Source organism: Aythya fuligula, chromosome 21 (genome assembly GCF_009819795.1).
Source record: "Aythya fuligula isolate bAytFul2 chromosome 21, bAytFul2.pri, whole genome shotgun sequence".
In the NCBI taxonomy this organism is placed as follows: Eukaryota; Metazoa; Chordata; class Aves; order Anseriformes; family Anatidae; genus Aythya; species Aythya fuligula.
The window spans coordinates 482501-503268 of NC_045579.1; the positions used below are offsets into that span (position 1 = coordinate 482501).

The window sequence follows — 20768 nt, forward strand, 5'->3', positions numbered from 1 at the left end:
AGAGCAGCTGGAGTAGGAGGCAAACACAATCACGCTTCACGCCCCTCCTGTTCGGAGTGGTCCTGCGAGGGCTCCCTCAGGGACCAGACGGGCCTGGGGCGAGTGGGGCAGGACTTGGGACTGCCGGGGGTGCATTCCCACCGAGGGTGGGCACTGCTCCCGCTGCCGGTGGGTGCCCACACTCATCCTGGCAAGGTGACAGAACGCGGCAAGGCACGCTGTCACCCCGCTGTGCCTTCCTCCTCCACTCTCACGTGTGTCCTGCACTCACATCCCCATCACTGTTTCTGGCTCGCTGACCTGCGATCGCTCCATGTGTCCCCCATTAAGTGCTCACCCAACATTTTCCCATTTGGAACATCCCCAGATCTGTTAATTACCAGCTCCTGGTGACTCAACAGAGATCCTGAGCCAGCTCCTTGAAAACTCCCCCTTTATCTGATGCTCAGCTCTTTATACCTAGCAGTTGCTATTTAACATCCTCCCGTGGTGGTGTCAGGGTGGAAGGTTCATTCATACCTGGGCCAGGAGATGGGCACATTTTGGACTCTCCCTGCTATCCCTGAGGCCGATGGCATCCCCTCGTCCCCTGCCACCCCTGTGTTGCCAAGTTCTCCTCTGGCTCCTCGCTAGATACATTTTCAACACTTCTTTCACTTCTGTCCTCAAGGCTGGGGGGTTTTGGCTGCTGGAAGTATTTTGCCGTCATTGTGAAACTAGTGTTTTTGAACCTCTGCATCACTCAAGGAGAATCCCAGCTGTTGGCGGCCAGCCCCAGACCTGCAGACAGGGGACACAGCAGCATGGGGCATGGGGGATCCCCAGCCATCGAGGCAGGCCAGCTGGCATGTCCCTGGTGCAGATGCTGTGATATCGAGAGCACTGGGGCTCTTCCAGCCATGCACTGTGTGGGTTCAGTCATTCCTCCCTTGCTGGGTGTGGGCAGGGGCCCCTTTCCTTGGCAGTGGAGCCCTGGTCCTGGGGCTGGTGTGACACCACCCGGCCTCTGGTGGCACCAGGAGCCGATGGCAGGGAACCCGTGCCCATCTCCCACGCTGCCATCCCCATCCTGAGCTGCAAAATGGCCTTGCAGAGAGGAAACGAAGCTGGCTGCAAAGCTTGTGTTCAAAACCAGACGTTCAAAGGCTCTTCTGCCCCCGGGGCAAATCCAACCGCAATTAAAAGGGAAGGAAGGCAGGGGAGTGCTCGGTGTGGCATGGAGATGCCTCCTTTGCCATAAATCACCTCTGCGGGCGGTTGGGCAGGCGGCAGCCCTGTTACACCTGCTCTCCCCGCTCCCACAGAACTGCGCCCGCCGGCACTGGGAACGGCAGCTCCCTTCCTGCTTCCCCACATCCTCGCCAAAAAGCAGGAGATCAGGTCAGGGATGCGCTCCTTGTCTCCTGCAGCAAGAAGCTTGGGGGAGAAAGTGCAGGAGAGGCAGAGATGCTGGAGAGATCCCAGTCCCTGTCCCCAGGGCACGGTCCACATCTGTGCAGCACCAAGCTGCGGCTTTATTGAAATCCCTCCCATTGAACGGTTGGTGAAAAAGAGATTTCATCAAAAACAGGATGGAGCACAGCCTGGGAAAACCTGGCCAGGGAACTTGGTCCCCATGGTGTCCCCGAGGGGTCGTGCTGGTTTGGCCACAGGGACCACGCTGAGCCCTTTGGGTGCTGGGTGGCCCCATGTCCCAAAGCCGCTTGGTCTTTGTCCTTGTCTGCAGCAGCAGGAAATCCTTCAGGAAATGTCTCTCTCCATCCTAACCGCATATTTATTTCCTTTTCTTTGCAAGAAATCTCTCTCTTTTGATAAAGCAGGGCTGGAGTGGAAGCGTTGGTCAGCGCCCAGAAGCATAGGCCATTAATCAGCAGGAGCAGGGCGGGTGCATGCAATGCCTGCCCCAAAGGACGTTGCCTGCAACACCCTGCAAATGTCCCCTGGCCTGCAAGAGGCAAATAATTATGGCAGGCAGTTGGGAGACCTGGAACAAGTCGGTGCAGCGTTTTACAAGGTGTTTCCCAACCAGCGGGACAGCACACGAGCCAGGAGGCGATGACTCACGGCAGCTGCGTGAGCTGCGAGGGTGGGCACGCTGCGCCTTGGTGATGCTGGGGCGCCAGGCCCCCAGAGGTGGGCGCGTGGAAATGCTCATTCCCGGCTTATTGGAATGATGCATGGGGTTAGCAAACCTGCAGAATGTTTTTTTTTTTTTTTTTTTTTTTTTTTTACCCTAGAACAGCAGGGATTGGGAAGGTTTCTTGACCCTAAAACATGCCAACAGCCATGTGTGCACGGGGGCCCCATAGATGCTGGTTTGAGTCCTGCAGAGGTTTGGGGGTATTGGGAGTGTTTAGTTAAAAAAAAAAAAAAAAAAAGTGGCAGTGCATTTATTTCCCTTCTCCCCCCCTGCAAATGGGAGGGCCATTTGGTTATAATTAGGTAATGAGTTAATTAGGATTAATTAGTTAATGTTTGCAAAGCACTTAGGAGATGAAAAGCACCAGTGTAGTGCGGCTTTGTGCATCTTCCTGCTCTTCTAGAGGGCTGCAGGACATTGCTCTGTGTGGGGGCATGCTCCCATTAACCCTTGGTGCCTGGAGCTTTGGGTACTGGGATGAAATCCCATCCCATGAGGATGAGAAGCCTCATCCCATGAAGAGGAAGAGGCCTCTGCCGAGCTTAGCTGGGCCAGGACTGCATCCTGGGGACGTCTTGGCTTTGTGGCGCTGGGGTCCTGGGAGAGCTGGAGGGCACTCGCAGGAGTGGGGAAGGAAAAGAAGCAGGTGTTAACAGCTGCTCTCTGTGCTCTGGCACCCGGTTAAAGCTGACAGAGCTAAAGGTGCCGGAGCCACCCCACCTGGGAAGGACAGATCCAACAGAATGGGTATGGACACGGTTGGGGGCTGCAGCAAGGACAAGGAAAGCCCGGAGCAAACGGAGATGCTCCCAGCCCTGCATGTCCACCCTGCTGAGGCCAAAACCTGCCCTGGCGCAGTGCTAGGAAGTAGGCATGTGTGCTGGGAGCTGCCTGTCCCGGCCTGCCATCCCCGCCTTCGCCCCCCGGCAGCACTGTTTGAACCAGCGGGGAAAATTCCAGCGGCTCGGGGGCCTCCCTTCCTGCCAGCATCCTCTGGGCACGGCGTGCAGCACAGGGCAGCAGGAGGAACCGAATGCCCACGCACCCCCTGATGGGGTTTTCCTGCTCAGCCTGCCCCCTCTCCCTCCTCAGAGGTGACTTGGTCCCTGGTGTCCCCTGCCATGGCTCCTACCAGCTCCTGGCTCCTTCCAGCCCGTGGCTGCAGGGCACATGCGTGCCTGGTCCCCTGCCTCATCCTCCCCAGCTCCTGGCAGCATCTGTGTGACCTGAAAAAGCAAGGAATAGAGGCACGGCGGCAATGTGGGCTCCCTGACCCTCCGGCTGCAGTGGCAGAGCCTGCTGGGCACTCGCACAAGGGTTAACAGGAGGTAACGAAGCCAATTTAAAAATTAACTGGGATTAATTTCCCTGTTTGCCCAAACACACACACCCCGCCGTGCGGTTTCCCTTCATCCACTCTGTCTGCTGCAGGTATGGCTCACACCCCACTCTTGCCCACAACAGGGCTCCAGGCAGGGTGTGCTTCCCTTCCTATAGCGCTAACGAAGGAGCACTAACGAGCTGCAGGGATGCACTGGGGGGACCTCGGGTGCTTCTCCACCTCCAACGAGTGACCCAACACTTAGCAGCTCCGTTCAGAGCTTGGGCACCCCTTGGCCACCTTATGTGTCCCATGGGATGTGGCTCTGCATCACCCAAATTTCCCAGTCCAACCCCAGGTGCTCCAGCCACGTGCTGGGGACACAAATTAAATGATGTGGGCTGGGACCCATGCGTCCAAGTGGCTCTACCATGGGACTGCCGTGCTCACCCCTTCCTCCATCTCCCACTGACTCAGTTTCCCCATCAGTACCTTAAGGGGGAACCTGCTCCAGAAAGGGAAGAGTTCCAGAGACTGGCCTCCATCTGTGTTTCCCCCCCCCCCCCCCCAAAAAAAAAAAAAGGAAAAAAAGGGTAAAAAAGGGTATTTTGATGTCAGCTGAGCAGGGTTTACTTAAACCATGGAAAAAAAACAGATATTGGTTCCTAGAGGGACTCGGGGATGTGAAGGGTCATTCCCAGCCCCCTGGCACAAAGGCAGGGCTGCGTGCCCGGGTAGCCTGGGTGCTTCTTCCCCGCCACGTGCCGCAGGCTGGGGCGAAGCGGGCGCGCGAGCTGGGCGCGATGCCGGCCGAGCCGCCCCTTCCCCGCTCCGACAGCGCTTTGATGATTTAATTTCAGCATTTCTTCAGTCCCCAGCGGGTCCTGGAGGGGAGACAAGACCTGAATTCCTAATGCAGAAAAACAAGCAGAAAAAACAAACCCCTGCGGTTGGCTTTTTTTTTTTTTTTTTTTTTTTTTTTTTTCCAGCCTTTCGGGCCGTCCTCCCGCACGGGCGAGGAACAAAGAGGGCGGTTATTCCCCCCGCCGGGGGGGGGGACGCGGGGCAGGAGGGGCTGCGCTGGGGGGTTCGGGGGGACGCAGGGGCCTCGGCAGCCAAAGCAAAGCCTTGTTCGCTTTGGCTGCTGGCCAGCGGCGGGCCTGACTTTTGTGCTGCCTCTGAAATGTGCAGCTCAACCCCCAGGGCATCGCTCTCCCCCCCCCCCCCATCCGGCTCCTTCCTTCCTCCCCGAGCCCCCGCTGAGAGCCCCTCTGGTGTGAGGGGTTTGGGAGAGGGACCCCCTGGTACGCCCCCCGAGCGCGGACGGGGCTTTCCGCCATCCGTTCCCGATTATTTTGTGTCTCCACACGGCTTCTGGGGTCTCCCGGCGCTGGCCTGTCACCGCCGCAGCTCCCACAGTTTTTGGCCAAATTGATAAGATCTGGGGGAAAAAGGCGGCGTTTTCCCAACAATACATTTTTGGGGACATCAGCCCTGCCTTGCGTTCCAGCGGCTTCACAGCTGCCCTGGTGCTGCAGGGAGCAGCCCGGGGGGTGCAGAGGGGCCCGGCCCCCCCCCGGCACCCCACAGCCGGGGCTGAGCACCCCACGGCGCCCTGCCCCACGCTAGTGTCACCCCCAGTGTCCCCTCAGCCCTTGTCCCCTGGGGAATGGGGACAAAACAGGGACGAGAAGGGGGAGAGGTGGGTGGAGGGAGGGATGGACGGAGAGATGGAGGGATGGACAGAGGGACGGGTGGATGGGTGGGCGGATGGAGGGACGGATGGAGGGACGGATGGATGGATGGATGGACGGACGGACAGATGGATGGAGGAGCAGAGGGGAGGATGGACAAACGACCGGACAACGGGGCTGAGGGACGGCAGGAGTGACCAGACGGAGGGATGGACGGACAGACGGCTGGAGGGGGCTGGCCGGGAGGGGGCCCGCGGGAGGGGGGCGGCCGGGGGCCCGATGGCCAGGCCGCAGCCCCGGGCACCGGAGCGGCACCGACACCGGGGGGGAGGCACCGGGGGGGACCCGGGCACAGCCCCGAGCCCGCAGCGAAGCCGCCTCAGCGCCGCGGCCCCTTTAAGCGCCTCCCCCTCCGACCCCCCCGCGGGCGGGAGGTGGTGCGGGCCGCTGGGCGGGGGACAATGGGGCGGGGGCGGCACCACTGTGGCTGCGGGGGGGGGAGGCAGGAAGTGCCGCGCGGCCCCGCCTGCTCCTCCTCCTCCTCCTCCTCCTCCTCCTCCTCCTCCTCCTCCTCCTCCTCGCCCACCCCCTGCCCGTCGCGGCGGGGAGCGCTGCGAGGTGGCCGCGGGCTCGCTGGCACCGGGGGCACCGGGCACCGGCACCGCCTGCGGCTGGGTGAGGGCAGCGGGCGCCGCCGGCTCGGAGTAGGCGGGGGGCGGCCTCGAACCCGGGACCTGCGGGTGGGGCGCGGAGCCGGGGCCGGGATTCGAACCTGGGTCCTTTCGGGGCGGCCTCGGCCCGGGGCTCCCCCACTGCGGCCCCGCGGGCAGCCCCGGCCCCGCCGACCCCCGGCTCCCCCGTGCCCGCCGCACCCCAAGCCCCCCTCCCCGGTTCTCCCTTTCGCAGCCCACCACTGGTTCCCCCCACTGCAGCCCCACTCGCAGCCCACCCCCCAGTTTCCCCCACCGCAGCCCCATTTGCAGCCCTCCTCCCCAGTTTCCCCCCGCTGCAGCCCCCACGGGTGCTCTCAGCCCCGGGTCCCCCCCCGGGCGGCCTCACCCCCCGCCCGGCCATGGCTTGCAGCCTGAAGGACGAGCTGCTGTGCTCCATCTGCCTGAGCATCTACCAGGACCCGGTGAGCTTCGGCTGCGAGCACTACTTCTGCCGGCGGTGCATCACCGAGCACTGGGTGCGCCAGGAGCCCCAGGGCGCCCGCGACTGCCCCGAGTGCCGGCGCACCTTCGCCGAGCCCACCCTGGCGCCCAGCCTCAAGCTGGCCAACATCGTGGAGCGCTACAGCGCCTTCCCTCTGGACGCCATCCTGGGGGCCCAGCGCAGCCCCTTCCCCTGCAAGGACCACGAGAAGGTCAAGCTCTTCTGCCTCACCGACCGCGCCGTCGTCTGCTTCTTCTGCGACGAGCCTGCCGTGCACGAGCAGCACCAGGTCACCAACGTGGACGATGCCTTCGAGGAACTGCAGGTGGGTGGGTGGGTGTCCGGCCCTACCCGGCCAGGGGTCCGGGTGCTGTCCCTCTTGTCCCCCCTGCCCAACTGCGCTGAGCTGCCCTACCAACATCTGTCCGTCTGTCTGTCCCTGTGCCTCGGGGCAGTGTGTCCCTGTCTGCCTGCCCACGTGCACCTTAGCTGGAGCTCTCTCTGTTCGCATGTGGGTCTGGGGAGCTGCTCCCCATAAAATTCCCCTTTCTGTCCATGCATTCAGCATGTCTCTACCCCGGTGCTGCTGTGCAGGTGCTGGCACCCAACGGGCACAGTCCTTCCTCCGTCCCCAAACCCACAGGGCTGCCGTTTCGAGGGAGCTTTGTGCCCGTGCCTGCGGGGAGGCAGCCGGGCGCTGACCTTCACAGGCACCGACTCATCCCCTTGCTGCCGTCAGCGCCCGGTGATGCCCCGGTAAACATTTGTGGGGCCACCCTGTGGTCCCGAGGGGGCTGGGGGGTTCCCAGCACCTCTGGCAGCTGGCAGTGCTGGTGAAGCTCAGCCTGGGGCTTCAGGAGCTCGGGACCTGCAAGAAGCTTTGCTTTTCCCCTAAATCCCGTGGGTTGTCTTTGTCTTTGTCTTTTCTTAACGCTGCCAGGTCCCCCAGCTCACAGCCCCACCATGCATGGGTGCAAGCAGCCCCCCTCCTGCCCCCCTGGTTGCAGTGGGGAACTGGGCAGACTGGTCAGACTGGGCTGCAAGCTGGGTCTGAGTGCCTGCCTGTGTTGCAGCGGGAGCTGAAGGAGCAGCTCCAGGGCCTGCAGGAGAGCGAGCGAGGCCACACCGAGGCCCTGCACCTCCTCAAGCGGCAGCTGGCAGAGACCAAGGTAGGAGTGGGGATGCACTCAGTGTCCCCAGGGGTCCTGAGGCAGGACTCTGTTACCCCTCCAGCCCTTTATTGTGGGCGGAATCGCTTTAAATCTGTTCCCCTGCCCTGTCCCTGCTGTGCACTGGGGCTTTGCAGCTGCTGGGGTGGTCGTACCCCCCAGCACAGCCCCGTGTCTCCGTGCTGTCCCCCTGCTCCTTGATTCCTTTGCTGGGTGGGCACAGGAGTGAGCCTCACCAGCCCAGTTCTGGGACCTCCAGCCACCCTACAGACACACCAAGACCCAAATCTTGCTGACTGTGCCCTATTTCCCTTCCCTGGCCATGCGTAGCCCTGTGGCAGGCTGGCCCCTGCGCCTTGTCGCTTATTTCCCCATTTCATTTAGCACCTTCCTCTTTCTGCTTGCTTGGGCATTATTTGCGGAGGGGCCTGCTGTTCACACTGGGCTCCCTTCTCCCTCAGCTTCATGTCCACTCCCCGTTACCAGCTGTGGGGCAGAGGGTGGGTTATCTGGACTCCACCGCGTACCCGCTCAGGTGCTCAAAAACACACCTGGGGCATCCCCAGCAGTGTTTGCAGTGGGTCAGTGTTGGCCTGGACAGGCAGGGGGCTACAGACCCCACCACGCTGGGGCTTTCTGTGGGGCTCATGCCCACCCATACCCCCCAGTCATCGGCCAAGAGCCTGCGGGCGACCATTGGGGAGGCCTTCGAGCGGCTGCACCGGCTGCTGCGGGAGCGGCAGAAGGCGATGCTGGAGGAACTGGAGGCAGACACGGCACGGACACTGACCGACATCGAGCAGAAGATCCAGCGCTACAGCCAGCAGCTGCGCAAGGTGCAGGAGGGCAGCCAGATCCTGCAGGAGCGCCTGGCCGAGGCTGACAAGCATGCCTTCCTGGCCGGCGTCGCCTCCTTGTCCGAGAGGTGGGTGTGTGGGTGGCCAGGGTCTGGGGTGCCCAGCGTGGGACCTCGCCAACCAGCGCCTCTCCTGCAGGCTCAAGGGGAAGATCCACGAGACCAACCTCACCTACGAGGACTTTCCTACCTCCAAGTACATGGGCCCGCTGCAGTACACCATCTGGAAATCTCTCTTCCAGGACATCCACCCGGGTGAGGATGGAGTGGGGGGTTACCCAGTGAGGGTGAGGACGAGCCCACAGGGACATTCCTGTCCCCAGTGGGAGCTGGGGGGAGGTGTGTGGGGGAGGACAAGCGGCTTCTGCAGAGCTGCTTCGGCTGCCGAAAGCCACCTGCATGCCCCCAGGGTGGGTGCACAGCTGGGTGGGGGTCCCAGGGGTGCTGACAGCCGCCCCTCCCTGCAGTGCCGGCGGCGCTGACACTGGACCCTGGCACAGCCCACCAGCGCCTCATCCTCTCTGACGACTGCACCATCGTGGCTTACGGCAACCTGCACCCGCAGCCACTGCAGGACTCGCCACGGCGCTTTGATGTGGAGGTGTCGGTGCTGGGCGCAGAGGCTTTTGGCGGTGGTGTGCACTACTGGGAGGTGGTGGTGTCTGAGAAGACGCAGTGGATGATCGGGCTGGCGCACGAGGCCGTCACCCGCAAGGGCAGCATCCAGATCCAGCCCAGCCGGGGCTTTTACTGCATCGTCATGCACGATGGGAACCAGTACAGCGCCTGCACCGAGCCCTGGACCCGGCTCAATGTCAAAAGCAAGCTGGAGAAGGTGGGCGTCTTCCTGGACTATGACAAGGGGCTGCTCATCTTCTATAACGCCGACGACATGTCCTGGCTCTACACCTTCCGGGAGAAGTTCCCTGGCAAGCTCTGTTCCTACTTCAGTCCTGGGCAGAGCCACGCCAACGGCAAGAACGTCCAGCCCCTGCGCATCAACACCGTCCGCATCTAGTGGGGTATGCGCCCTGCTGGGACACCTGAGGATGGGCACGAGCCTGGGGCAGTGGCCGTGGGACAGGGGACGCTGCCCTGCCTGCGGGGTGCAGCAGTGCTCACTCGGGTTGCCTGGGCAAGAGAAGGCTTGCACTGCCCTGCTGGGGCCGGATCCTGCCCGGTATCACCCACCCTCAAGCCCGAGCTGACTCTGGGCACCGGGCAGGATGCGGCCGGTGCCTCCCAGTCCTGTGCTTCCACACGTGGCTCTGCAGGTCCGTCCCTGCCCTAGCCGCTGCAATAAAAGGTGGATTTGGAGCAAAGGGGCTGGGTGGTGCAGCCCCTGTGCGGGGTGGGGGCACCCCCGGGGTGTGGGTGATGCTGTGCCGTAGTGCCCTGTGCCGTCCGTAATATGTCGTGTCCTCCTGTACCACGGTGTGCCATGGTGTGCACTGTGACATCCCGGGCTGTGCTTTGCTGTGACGTGTCGTGCCGTGCCATGCTGCACCCTGTGCTGTTGCTGCTGCATCGCGTGCCCTGTGCCAGTCGGTGCTGTGCTGGGCTGTGCCGTGCTGTGCGTACTGCACCGTGCTGTGCTGCACCGTGCCGTGCCATGCCGTGTGTTGTGCACCGTGCCATGGCTCTGCGGTGTGTGCTGTGCTGTGCCGTGGTGTTGCTGGGCTGGGCCATGACGGCGCTGTGTGCCAGGCCGGGCCCTGCCCAGCCTCCTGGGACTGGCAGGTGCAGCCCTGGGGGCCGGGCTGGAGGGGACCAGGCTGGAGGGTTGGGGGGCACACAGTGCGTTAGGGGACAGGAGGAGCACGGCGGGGCTGTGGGGGGGCTGTGCCGGGCAGAGGGCGCGCTGTATGGCGGGTGGGATATAGGGCTGCTTGGTGTCTGTACGGGGGAGGTGTGGAGGGGGCGTGATATGTGGGGGACGTGGTACATGGGGGGGGTGAGGTATGGGGGGGTGGGGGCTGGGTGTGTGAGGGGTAGGGGGTGTGATGAGGGACGCGATGTACAGGGGGTGCGATGTGAGGGGTGGGGGGTGTGATACGGGCTGTGGGGGGTGTGGTGTACGGGACATAATGCATAGAGGTGTGCTGTGGGGGCGTGATACTTGGGGGTGTGTTATGGGGGGGCACGCTGTACAGGGACGTTATGTTTCCGGGCTGTGATATATGGGGTGTGCTGTCCGGGGGCGCGATGCCGGGGCCGGGCCTGCCGGTGCCGTTCGTGGTGGCGGTGCCGTTACCGGCCGGGCCCGCCCCGCTCCCCGCCCGCCCACCAGGCGGCGCTGTCGGGCCCGGCCCGCGAGGGCGCATGCGCGCGGGGGGAGGGGCGCGGGCCGTGCGGGCGCGCGCCGGGCGGGGCGGGGCGGGGCGGGGCGCGGCCGCCATCTTGCCGCGGGCAGGGCCCGGCCGGCAGCGGGGCCGCGGGGGTCGGTGCGGGCCGGGGGGGGGGGCCGGGCCGCCCCCCGAGGCCCTGCCGCAGCCATGGAGCCGAGCGGCGGGCGGAAGGAGAGGCCGAAGCCCCGGGAGCCGGCGGCCCGGCTGGAGAAGGCGAAGCAGAAGTCGGCGCAGCAGGAGCTGAAGCAGCGGCAGCGGGCGGAGGTGGGCGGGGGGCGCCGGGGCCGGGTCCCGGGGGGCTCCTCCCGGTGCCCCCGCGCCGGGGCCGGGCCTCGCCTCACCGCCCGCCGCCTGTCCCCGCAGATCTACGCGCTGAACCGGGTGATGACGGAGCTGGAGCAGCAGCAGTTCGACTCCTTCTGCAAGCAGATGCAGGCCCCCAGCGAGTGAGGGGCGGCGCCCCCGGCCCGCCGGCACCCGCCCCTTGCCACCGCGTTATTTATTACTTCGCCTCGAAGAGCAACTTTTCCCTTTTTTTCCTTTTTTTCTTAATAAAAGCAGTGGTTGTTCCGCACTTGTCTGGCTCCTGGTTGTGCTGAGCGGCGCTGTGGGCTCGGTGTGGGGAGGCCTCGCGGTGCTGGCAGGCTCGGTGGGAACGGCGCGGGGGCAGCGGCGGCCGAGCCCCCCCCGGGAGCACGGGGCCGGCCCGGGGCTGGGGGCAGCGGCCCCGAGCCAGAGCAGCTGCAGGCGGCGGCTGCCAGCTCCGGCCGGCCTAGGCCTCGTCCCGCGGGCCCCGCACCCGCCGTGTCCCTGCCAAGCCAAGCAGCGCCTGTTTACAGCGGCGCGGGGCCGCCGGGGTCCCCCAGGCGCTTGTCCCGCAGTCCTGACCGGGACGGGGTCGTTTCTGTCCAGGTCCCGCTCGCAGCTGCTCGCGCTGCAGGAGCCTCCCCAGGGGCCCGAGCCGCAGATTTGCTCTGGTTTCCTCTGCTGCTCGGCGCAAGGTTTGACCTTCGCTTCCTTCCTCCACCCACACGCCCTCCGCTTTCCAGCCGCGGGCAGGCTCACACGCGGCAGTTGTTCTCCAGCTTTTATTTCCAGAGAGTTCGGCCGGCAGGTTTCAAGTTCCATTTTTCCCTTCTACATTCCTCCCTCCCTCCCACACCTCATCAAGCGAGCGCAGAAAGGAAAAAAAGAACACGGCTGAGATATTATTTCCCTGTGGTGATGAGTAAAAAATAAATACCGGAACACTCCCTGTGTCTCAGGGCTGGGTTTTGGGGAGAACCGGGCCCAGCTTTGTTGCACTCTGGAGATTTGATCGGTGGCTTCCTCCCAGCCCAGCGCGAGGGGACAGCCGGGCCCCACTGCCCTCTCCAGGGTTGTTTCCTCACCGTGGTTGGGATCTTGGGTGTAAACATGCCACAATTACACGCTGGCAATAAATTACTGTGTACAGTGGGAACGTGTCAGCTGTGTGAGCATCACCTTGATTCACATCTCAGCTGCCGCCCCAGGGCTATGCACCGGGGACAGCCTAGGAACCGTCTGGGGAGGGTTTTTGGGTCAAATCCCCCAGGAAAGGGGGAAAGCGGCCTCCAGAGTGGAGTTGTTCTTCTGGCTGTGGCTGCGGATTTGCCCAGCACTGCAGGGACGAGGGCACGGGCAGGGCAGTTTGGAGCAGGCAGCTCTCCTGAATCTGAGAGCTTCCCTCTGCGGGAGCTCAACTATTTTCTTTTCTAAGCAGGCTCTGCTGCAGCTGGGAAAACACTTGAAGGGGGTGAGTGGTGGCGTTTCCCTCTCCAGGGGCTGCAGCGTTGCGCCTGCCAGGCTGGGTTTGGCTTCCACTGCCGCCGCTTTCCCCAGGAAGAGCTAAGGAAAGTGGGGAGACGAGACACCCCGGTGCTGGCACCCGAGAGCAGGGGAGAGGAGAGCTTTACTGCGTGTTCGGTGGAGCGTAAGGCCGGAGCAGTCCTCACCAGGGCGGCCGCCACTTCGCCCTTAGGCTTTGCAGCTCCAGATGGCAAAGGGGGAGAAGATGTAAGACGCCGACCAGGCGAGGTAGTAGATAGAAGTGACCGTCGTGGGCAAGAGCAGCACAGCCAGAATGCCTGTGAGGGAGAACCATCAGCACCCAGGGCAGAGCAGCACGTTTGTGCCTTGTGCGGCAGCACTGGGTGGCAGACCTCAACCGGCCTTATTGCCCGGATCGCTGCCAGACTTCCCTGTCCTTACCTCCAGCATAGATCACCTTCTTCCAGAGCTGAGACTCCAGCACCTTGTCATGGGGGTAGAAGCCCCGGTCGACCATGAAGAGGATCATGACGATGGCAGCGACACGCAGCAGCATGACGTTGCCGCCCGTCAGCAGGAAGATGCTCACCAGCAGCGAGGAGGCGTAGGGGCAGGGCAGCCCCCGGTAGGTGAAGGGGATCTCTGTGGGGTGCAACACACTCAGCCGGGTGCCAAACAGGGCACAGCCACCCCGTGAAGTGCCACCACTCCCCAAAGCCCCCAGCTCACCGCTGGAGAAGAAGCAGAGGCGAGCGAAGACGGCCAGCACGTAGGCGATGGCCAGCAGCCCATCCAGCACACCCTGCGTCTGCAGCAGCAGTGCCGTGGCCAGCCCAAAGGAGGTGAAGTCAGCGAAATCATCCATCTTGGCACCTGTGGGCAGTGAGTGTGCGGCTGCCGGGGGGGGGACAGCTCCTGGCAGCCCCCCTTTGCACGGCCCCGGTGCCGGGGTGGTCACTCACCCAGTGCTGAGCAGGCATTGAGCTGGCGGGCGACGGCTCCGTCGGCCAAATCGAGCAGAAAGCCCCCGAGGAGCAGCCAGCAGGAGTGCTGATAGTGCCTGGGGAAGTAGGGGGAAGGTGGTGAGTCCTGTGGCAGCACCGATTTAACTGGATTTACCCTTTTTTTTTGGCTGCTCCCCACCTGTTCAGGCTGCAGAGGATGGAGGAGAGCCCCATGATCAGGTTCGCCATGGAGAGCGCGTTGGCAGCATTTTTCCGGACAGACTCCAGTGCCTGCGCCCGTCCCACCTGCTTGCTCAGGAACAGCTTCTTGGTGTACTGGAAGATACCTGCAAGCCACCGAGACGCCGGTCAAGGGCTCAGCCCCTCGGTGACAGGTTTCTGGCTGGGATTTATTTAAGCACCCGAGGTAGCAGGTCGGTGCTCGGAGCCGAAGCCCCGAAGCCCCCTTCCAGCGTTGGGAAGGGGCCAGCGGAGGTTTTGGGGTGCTCCCCCCCAGCAGGAGCCTTCGCGGTGCGCCTTCCCCCTCCTCCTCCTCCCGGCTCGGCGCGGGTCACAACCGAAGCACCGCTCCCCAAACCGTTTTTGCACAGCTTGTTTTTTTGCAAGCGCTGCAGGGGGAAGCCCCTGCCTCCATCTGCCCGCGGGAGGCGAAAGAAAAAAGTGAAACGATAACAAAATAACAAAATAACAAAACAAAACAAAACCAAAACCAAGACCAAACCCAAGCTTAGAATAAAAGCCAACCCCAGTGTTAAGCTCTATTGATCTTATATACCTATAGGGCTACGCTTTAGAGAAAGTGTTAAGGGTCATGTCCTACTAGTGTGTTTTGCACCCTGCCTTTGCCGTGGTCCCAAAGCCAGGCAAGCTGGTGACATCCTTCATCTGAAAGAAAACAGCATGTCAGAGCACAACAAGAGCCACAACCGCTCGCCCCCCCGCCGCCGCAGCCCCCGCCATCCCGCGGGGCTGAGACCGAGCCAGCTCGTGGCGGCCAGGCACGACGAGCCCCCCGGCCACCGGGCGCTGCCACCTGCAGAAAGGAAGGAAATTTCCCGTTCTCCGAGCCGGGCTGTGAGCGGGGTGAGGTGCCGCACCGCCGACCTTTGGCCACCCCACCCTGGGCCGCACTGCCGGGGTTTCAGGCTGATCTGAGTGGGCGGGGATGGAAAAACACCCCAAAAAAAGCCGTTGAACGGTGCCCTGCAGGGGTAAATTTCACCGTCCCTCCTGCCCCATTCTTTTTTTCGTGCAAGAAACGGTGTTTTTGGGGGGACTGCAGTTGTGCATCGTGCCATCCCCCCGTGCTGGGGCTGAGCCGGTGGGTGTGGGGTCTCTCCATTCTCTGGGGAGGGGAGCAGCCTTCATGGCGGCAAAAACAGGCAAAAAGCGGCGGTTTTGGTTCTGACCGAGGTGACAGCTTGTCCGAAGCAAAGCCCTCAGGTGGTGAATTCCTTTGCAAACCCCGTCCCGTCCCCGCACTGGGCAGGATCAGGCCCTGGGCAGGGTTAGTGGCACCGTCGCGCTCTGCCAGCATCACAATGCCCAGGCATCACCACGGCACCCAAACTTGTCCGTTTTTGGTGTTCCCAGCCCCAAAAGCAAAGGGATGGGGTGAGAGGGACAGCAGGGCAAGGGGGGAGCTGCCCCACATCCCGCCCAGCCCCATGCTGCGGGCAGCGCTCTGCACAGCAATTTCTGTGAGGAAAAAGGGCGGATTTGGCTCTTTCCATGCGGCGTTACGGGGGCCTGCTCCAAACTGGGAGTTCTCAGCGACAAGAAGGAGGGTTTTCCAAAGGAGGCGCAGGCTCGCCTTCTTGTTTTATTCAAGCTGCCTCTTTCTGTAATTTTCTGCCCCGATTTGAAGGGCTGAGCGAGCTGTGCCGCTGGCTGCCGGCCCGGTTTGCCGCTGCCCGCCCAGCCGAGCGCGACACCGGCCCCGCAGGAGAGCGTGAAGCAGCTCTGTGCCAGCACCTTAAAGCTTTCTCTTATCCCCTTCCCCCCCAAACCACCCAGTGCCAGCGACCCCCGACCAGCCTCACTTGGCCGATGACCACCACGAATCCCTGTTTTGTGTTAAACCACCAAAACCAGTGATTTTTCAGGGGGAAGCCTTGTGCTGGGGGCAAGCGTTGTCGGGGCGTCGAGGCGGGACTTACCGGCCGGCGGTGACACCATCCACATGGCCGCAGCACCGGGGGCACCCCAGGGAGGGAAACTGAGGCAGGGGCGGCAGGGCCGGCGCTGGCCCCGTGTGGCAGCACCGCGTTATATAGGGATCGGCTTTGCCGGGAACCGGCTGAGTCACCGGGGGGGTGGGTCCGGCCAGAGGACACGGGGGTTTTCGGAGGCGGCTGGCACCGCCGGCGAGGGAGGAGCTGCCCAGGGGCCGAGCTGGCCACGTGCCAGTGCCAGGCTCAAAGTGTCCACGCCAGCCTCAAAGGAGCCGTGCCAGGCTCACAGCGCCCGTGCCAGGACCAAAGTTCCCAAGAGAGGCTTGCAGCGCGTGTGCCAGCTTTGCACCACCCCTGCCAGGCTTGCAGCACCCATGCCAGCCTTGAAGCACCCTTGTTGGCCTTGAAGCACCCATGCCAGCCTTGAAGCACCCTCATTGGCCTTCAAGCAACCATGCCAGCCTTGAAGCACCCTTGTTGGCCTTGCAGCACCCATGCCAGCCTTGCAGCACCCATTGCAGCCTTGAAGCACCCATACCAGCCTTGAAGCACCCTCGTTGGCCTTCAAGCAACCATGCCAGCCTTGAAGCACCCTTGCTGGCCTTCAAGCAACCATGCCAGCCTTGAAGCACTCACACTTGCCTTGAAGCACCCATGCCAGGCTCAGAGCTCCTGTTCCAAGCTTGCGGCACCCATGCCAGGCTCACAGCACCCTTGTCAGGCTCACAGCACCCATGCCAGGCTTGCACCACCCGCTCCGGGCTCAACCCCCACCAGCCCCACAGCACCAGCACCGTGGTGCAGCCCCTGTCCCGTGCCCCCTCTGCCACCCGCCGGGCCTGGCACATTGCCCCGCGTGGTGTCCCCCTGCCTCGGGGGGATTGGGGCACCATGGTGCCACCCTTCTGGTAAGGAACCACTGGCTCAGCCTGCAGCCAGCGCCCATCCTGTCCCCACCATCCCTGGCCTCCTGAGGGCGTCACCGGTTGTGCAAGGTTGTCACGAGCCGGGGCGGCCTCAGCTGCCGGAGCAAAGGGCCCGCGCGGGGACCAAAGGTCCCCCAGGCACACTGACAAGGGCCAATAAAACCATACAGCCCCGCGGCAGGACAGGGATGGGGATTTTCCACCCGACTTGGGGTGGCTCCATCCTCGTGGGGACACGGGGGTCCCCGCCGGGACGGGAGGGGGGAAGCAGGGGGCCCATGCATGCCAGCCGTGGCGGGGCCGCCGTCAAAGGGCCCTTTGTTCCCGGTCACGCGCCGCGGCCGGCGGTTGCGAGGCGACGGCCGGGCCGGGAGGGCAGGAGGCGGCGAGCGAGAGCCGGGCCCAGGGCCTCCGTTGTGGCCGCACGCCAGGGACGGGGCACCCGGAGGGGCCCACCCCATGGCATCAGGGCACCTTGGGGTGCTTGTGCCCATAGTGCCTGGCTGTCTTTGAGAGCCTGTCCGTTCCCCCCCAGCTTCAGGGTGTTTCGGGGTGCCCATCACCGTGGCCTCAGGGTTCCATCAGGGAGGAGCCGATTCTCGTGGTGGCAGGACACCTCAGGGTGCTCATCCCCGTGTCACCTGGGTGTCTCTGGGTGCCCACCAGGGCACCTGGGGGGCCGGGGGATGACACATGGCATCAGGGCCCCTTAGGGGGGCCCGTCCCTGGGACATCGGGATCCTGCTGTGTACCCATCCCCGTGGCATCAGGGTGTCAGTGGGTGCCCATCGCCACGGCATCAGGGCACCTTGGGGGCCCATCACTGTGCTGTCAGGGCACCTTGGGGAGTATGGGGACAGCTTCCCCATGGCACAAGGGAGGCCTCAGAAGGGCCCATCTCCATGGCCTCAGGGTGCCTTGGGGAGGAGGATGGAGCCCATCCTTGTGGCACTGGGGCACCTCATGGTGCTCATGGCGTCAGGGTGCCATGGGACAGAGGTCCTTGCCCTGTGGGTCTCACTGCATCTCGAGGGACCCATCAGCACAGCTTCAGGGCACCCCGGGGTGCTTGTCCCCATAGTGCCTGGGTATCCCCGGGCTCCCTCTGGGCCCATCCCCGTGGTGTTTGGGTGTCTCTGGGTGCTCATCCCCACGGCACTGCGGTGTCTCTGGGCGCACATCCCTGTGGCACCTGGGCACAGCCACGGGTGCAGCCGCGCTCCCCGCGTCCGCTCTGCCAGTGCCATCTGCTGGCAAAGGCGGCCGCTTGTGCCAGGCGCCGCACGTGCCAGGCTGCACACACACGCGTGTGCACACCCGCTCTCCCCCAGCACACGGGACACACACGGTGTCAGCTCTGCAGGTTTATTTGCCCTCTGCGATGCCGGGAGGTCGCTGCTGCCCATCTCAGCTGTTGTTCTTTATGGTCTGGAAGAGAGAAATGGCTGAGGGGGGTGCGACACACCGGTGCCCTGGTAACCCAGCACCTTGACATACCCACACCCCAATGTCCCAGCACCCTGATACCTGGGCCCCCAACACCCCAGCACCCTGGCACCGCAACATCCCAGCACCCTGGTGCCCTGGCACCCTGACATCTGGATACACTGCCCCCCCAGCACCCCAACACTATGGTACACCAGCACCATACATCCCAGCCCCATGGTACCCTGACACCCCAACACCCTGGCACCCAACATTATGGCACCCCAACAACCTGGTACCCAGACACCACAGCATCCCAGCACCCCATTACCCCAGAACCCCATTGTCCCAGCACCCCAGTGCCCACCTCAGCGATCCAGTCCTCAAAGGCAGAGACACGAGTGAAGACAGTGGGCTTCTTTGGGGTGTCGCAGCCCAGTCCCGAGACGAAGCTGGCGATGCCATGCACCTCCCAGTGCCCATCATCAGCCTGGCAGTTCAGGGGGCCGCCCGAGTCGCCCTGGGGATGGGGTTGGGGTCAGTCTGGGGTTGGGGTGCCCTGGTTTCGCCAGCACGGAGCAGCCCAGAGCAGCACTCACGTTGCAGCCAGCCTTCTCGGCTCCGCCAGCACAGATCATGGTGGTTCGGATGGCCAGGCTGCCCCACCAGTCGGGCTGCGTGCAGTGCTCATAGTCCACCACGGGCATCAGCGCCTCCTGCAGCCGGTCCGGCAGCGGGCCGCCAGCTGCCAATGGGGGGGGGGCTCAGGGACCCAGACGGACAGCCCTGTGCCTGGCATCCTGCCCGACAGCCCCATCCATCACACGTCCATCCAGCATCCATGCATCACCTGTCCATCATCTGTCTATCCATCATCCATCTATCCATTCTTCCATCCATCCCACCATCCCACCATCCATCCATCCAAGCATCCAAACATCTGTCCGTCATCCATCCATCATCCATCAATCCTTCCAACAAGCCCTCATCCCTCCCTCCCATGTCCTTCCCTCCATCCCATCCTTCCCCCCTTCCATCCCTCCCTCCATTTCCCCATCCCTGTATCTCCACGCATCCCTTCCTTCCACCACCCATCCCTCCTTTCCTCCATCTCTTCATCCCACATCCGCCCCCACCCCCCTCCCCGGGGAGCAGCCGGGCACTGTCCCCACGCCTCGGGGACGCACTGGACAGACGTCCCCAGCCGCTCAGGTAGCAGGGGTAGCCGTCGGGCAGGATGGTGCCGGCGGGCGGCAGCTGCCCCGTCTGCACTTGGTTGTTGAGCACCGCGTTGTGCCGCAGTTTCATCAGGGCGATGTCGTTGCTGCCACAGGAGGACACACACATGTCGTGGGGGCTTTGGGTGGGGACGGCATCCCCCCGCGCCTCCGGGACCCTGCTCACCCGCAGGCCACGCATGAGCTTCTCCACTTGGGGTGCACGAAGATGTCAGAGGAGGCGACAGGGATGCGCTGCTCAGGGCCCTCGGCAGTGCTCATGTCGTACTCACCCAGCACCACCTCGTAGGTGAGCGTGGAGCTGCCCGTGGGGACACGGCCCTCAGGGGATGCCACGCTGTGTGGTACTGGGGGTGCCCCGGGGGATGGGGGCTGCAGCCCTCCTGCACCCATCCCCACAGCCTGCACTCCTGTGTGCCCACCCTGCACCCTCCTTGCACACATCACCCCCTTGCACAGCCCATCACCCCCCTGCCCGTCCCCGGTGCATCCTGGACCTCCTGCATGCACCCACCCTGCATCCCTTCCGCACCCCTTCCATGCACCCACCCTGCACCTCGCACCCCCTGCACCCATCCTGCACCCTGCACCTCTTCTGTGCACCCATCCTCCCACCCTGCACCCCACATCCCCTCCATGTGCCCATCCCTGCACCCTGCATCATCCTTACCCCACCCAGCACCCCCCCTGCACCCTACACCCATTCCATGCACCCATCCTGCACCACGCAGCCCACCTGCACCCATCCTGCACCCCCTACCCCTCCTGTGCACCCCCCCCGCCCCCATCCTGCGCCCCGCTCACGAGATGCAGTGCGCGGCCGTCATCACCCAGCCGGGTGCAATGAGGGTGCCCCCGCAGGTGTGGCGGAAGGTGCCGTCGCGCTCGTACTGCAGCGAGATCTGCAGCGGGGGACACGGGGTGGAAAGGGGCCACGTCACCCACTGGGTGTCCCCACCGCGTCCCCGTCCCCATCCCCGTGCCACTCACCTGCCAGGGCCAGCTGTAGGGCACCGCATCCTCCCCGTTCACCACCCGCGACTGCGGTTCTTTTGGCAGCACCGCGGCCTGGCAGCCTGCGCGACAGGGTGTTGGTCACCCCAGGGTGCCGGGACCCCCAAATTGGGGATGCTGGGGGAGGTTGGGGACAGCTTACCGCTAGCCACAAGCAGCAGGGGGACAAGGAGCGTCAGCATCATGATCCCAGCTCAGCAAGGGCCCACGGGTCGACCGCCAGCCTTAAATCTCCCCCCTTATCGGGGCACTCCCTACCCCAAGGACACCCCTGGGAAGGGGCAGCCGGCACCCAGCTGGGTGCTGCCAGGGGGCGCGGGGTGCCTCTGTGGGGTGGGGGCGTGCCGGGACCCCTCCCTGCGGTCACACTGTGGGGGGCACCCCACAGGCATGGCTGAGGGGGTCCCAGCGCCCTGTGTGGGGCACTCCGGGGTGCCAGCCCCCCTGGGAGCCACACAGGTGTGGGGGCCGGGGGTTAACCATTAACGCCTGGCCTTGGCTATAGGGGCCGGGGGGGGGGCACGTGGCCACCAGCACCCATCCAGCCAGGCC

At 63.9% G+C, this 20768-nt stretch overlaps 4 protein-coding genes across 4 annotated transcripts; 2 read left to right on the forward strand and 2 right to left on the reverse strand.

Annotated features, from left to right (window-relative positions):
- The first annotated feature begins 6184 nt into the window (after positions 1–6184).
- On the forward strand, positions 6185–9819 carry TRIM62 (tripartite motif containing 62). The gene is made up of 5 exons (XM_032201489.1): positions 6185–6635; positions 7384–7479; positions 8148–8404; positions 8475–8590; positions 8803–9819. The coding sequence occupies exons 1-5, from the start codon at positions 6228–6230 to the stop codon at positions 9351–9353; spliced, it is 1428 nt and encodes a 475-aa protein (XP_032057380.1). The 5' UTR covers positions 6185–6227; the 3' UTR covers positions 9354–9819.
- A 934-nt stretch (positions 9820–10753) lies between these two features.
- Positions 10754–11257, forward strand: SVBP (small vasohibin binding protein). Its single transcript, XM_032201486.1, has 2 exons — positions 10754–10947; positions 11047–11257. Exons 1-2 carry the CDS (start codon positions 10831–10833, stop codon positions 11131–11133), a joined length of 204 nt encoding a protein of 67 aa, XP_032057377.1. The 5' UTR covers positions 10754–10830; the 3' UTR covers positions 11134–11257.
- A 1341-nt stretch (positions 11258–12598) lies between these two features.
- TMEM269 (transmembrane protein 269) lies at positions 12599–15654 on the reverse strand. The gene is made up of 7 exons (XM_032201624.1): positions 15599–15654; positions 14280–14324; positions 13618–13765; positions 13437–13534; positions 13204–13347; positions 12916–13116; positions 12599–12791 (listed from the first exon to the last, which is right to left on the reverse strand). The coding sequence occupies exons 1-7, from the start codon at positions 15621–15623 to the stop codon at positions 12682–12684; spliced, it is 771 nt and encodes a 256-aa protein (XP_032057515.1). The 5' UTR covers positions 15624–15654; the 3' UTR covers positions 12599–12681.
- A 2247-nt stretch (positions 15655–17901) lies between these two features.
- Positions 17902–20398, reverse strand: CELA3B (chymotrypsin like elastase 3B). Its single transcript, XM_032201568.1, has 8 exons — positions 20359–20398; positions 20193–20278; positions 20007–20104; positions 19369–19503; positions 19152–19288; positions 18564–18709; positions 18332–18484; positions 17902–17967 (listed from the first exon to the last, which is right to left on the reverse strand). Exons 1-8 carry the CDS (start codon positions 20396–20398, stop codon positions 17947–17949), a joined length of 816 nt encoding a protein of 271 aa, XP_032057459.1. The 3' UTR covers positions 17902–17946.
- Between the last annotated feature and the right edge of the window lie 370 nt (positions 20399–20768).

What these genes read in the sequence shown, in the direction of transcription:
- TRIM62 (XM_032201489.1), top strand. Translation starts at nt 6,228, where the DNA reads ATGGCTTGCAGCCTGAAGGACGAGCTGCTGTGCTCCATCTGCCTGAGC. An exon ending in ATGCCTTCGAGGAACTGCAG is followed by an intron (nt 6,636 to 7,383) that starts GTGGGTGGGTGG and finishes CCTGTGTTGCAG; the next exon opens with CGGGAGCTGAAGGAGCAGCT. An exon ending in GGCAGCTGGCAGAGACCAAG is followed by an intron (nt 7,480 to 8,147) that starts GTAGGAGTGGGG and finishes CATACCCCCCAG; the next exon opens with TCATCGGCCAAGAGCCTGCG.
- SVBP (XM_032201486.1), top strand. Translation starts at nt 10,831, where the DNA reads ATGGAGCCGAGCGGCGGGCGGAAGGAGAGGCCGAAGCCCCGGGAGCCG. An exon ending in AGCAGCGGCAGCGGGCGGAG is followed by an intron (nt 10,948 to 11,046) that starts GTGGGCGGGGGG and finishes CTGTCCCCGCAG; the next exon opens with ATCTACGCGCTGAACCGGGT.
- TMEM269 (XM_032201624.1), bottom strand. Translation starts at nt 15,623, where the DNA reads ATGTGGATGGTGTCACCGCCGGCCG. An exon ending in GATGGTGTCACCGCCGGCCG is followed by an intron (nt 14,325 to 15,598) that starts GTAAGTCCCGCC and finishes GTTTTCTTTCAG; the next exon opens with ATGAAGGATGTCACCAGCTT. An exon ending in GAAGGTGATCTATGCTGGAG is followed by an intron (nt 12,792 to 12,915) that starts GTAAGGACAGGG and finishes TCTCCCTCACAG; the next exon opens with GCATTCTGGCTGTGCTGCTC.
- CELA3B (XM_032201568.1), bottom strand. Translation starts at nt 20,398, where the DNA reads ATGCTGACGCTCCTTGTCCCCCTGCTGCTTGTGGCTAGCG. An exon ending in CCTGCTGCTTGTGGCTAGCG is followed by an intron (nt 20,279 to 20,358) that starts GTAAGCTGTCCC and finishes CCTGTCGCGCAG; the next exon opens with GCTGCCAGGCCGCGGTGCTG. An exon ending in AGCTCATGCGTGGCCTGCGG is followed by an intron (nt 19,289 to 19,368) that starts GTGAGCAGGGTC and finishes CTCCTGTGGCAG; the next exon opens with CAACGACATCGCCCTGATGA.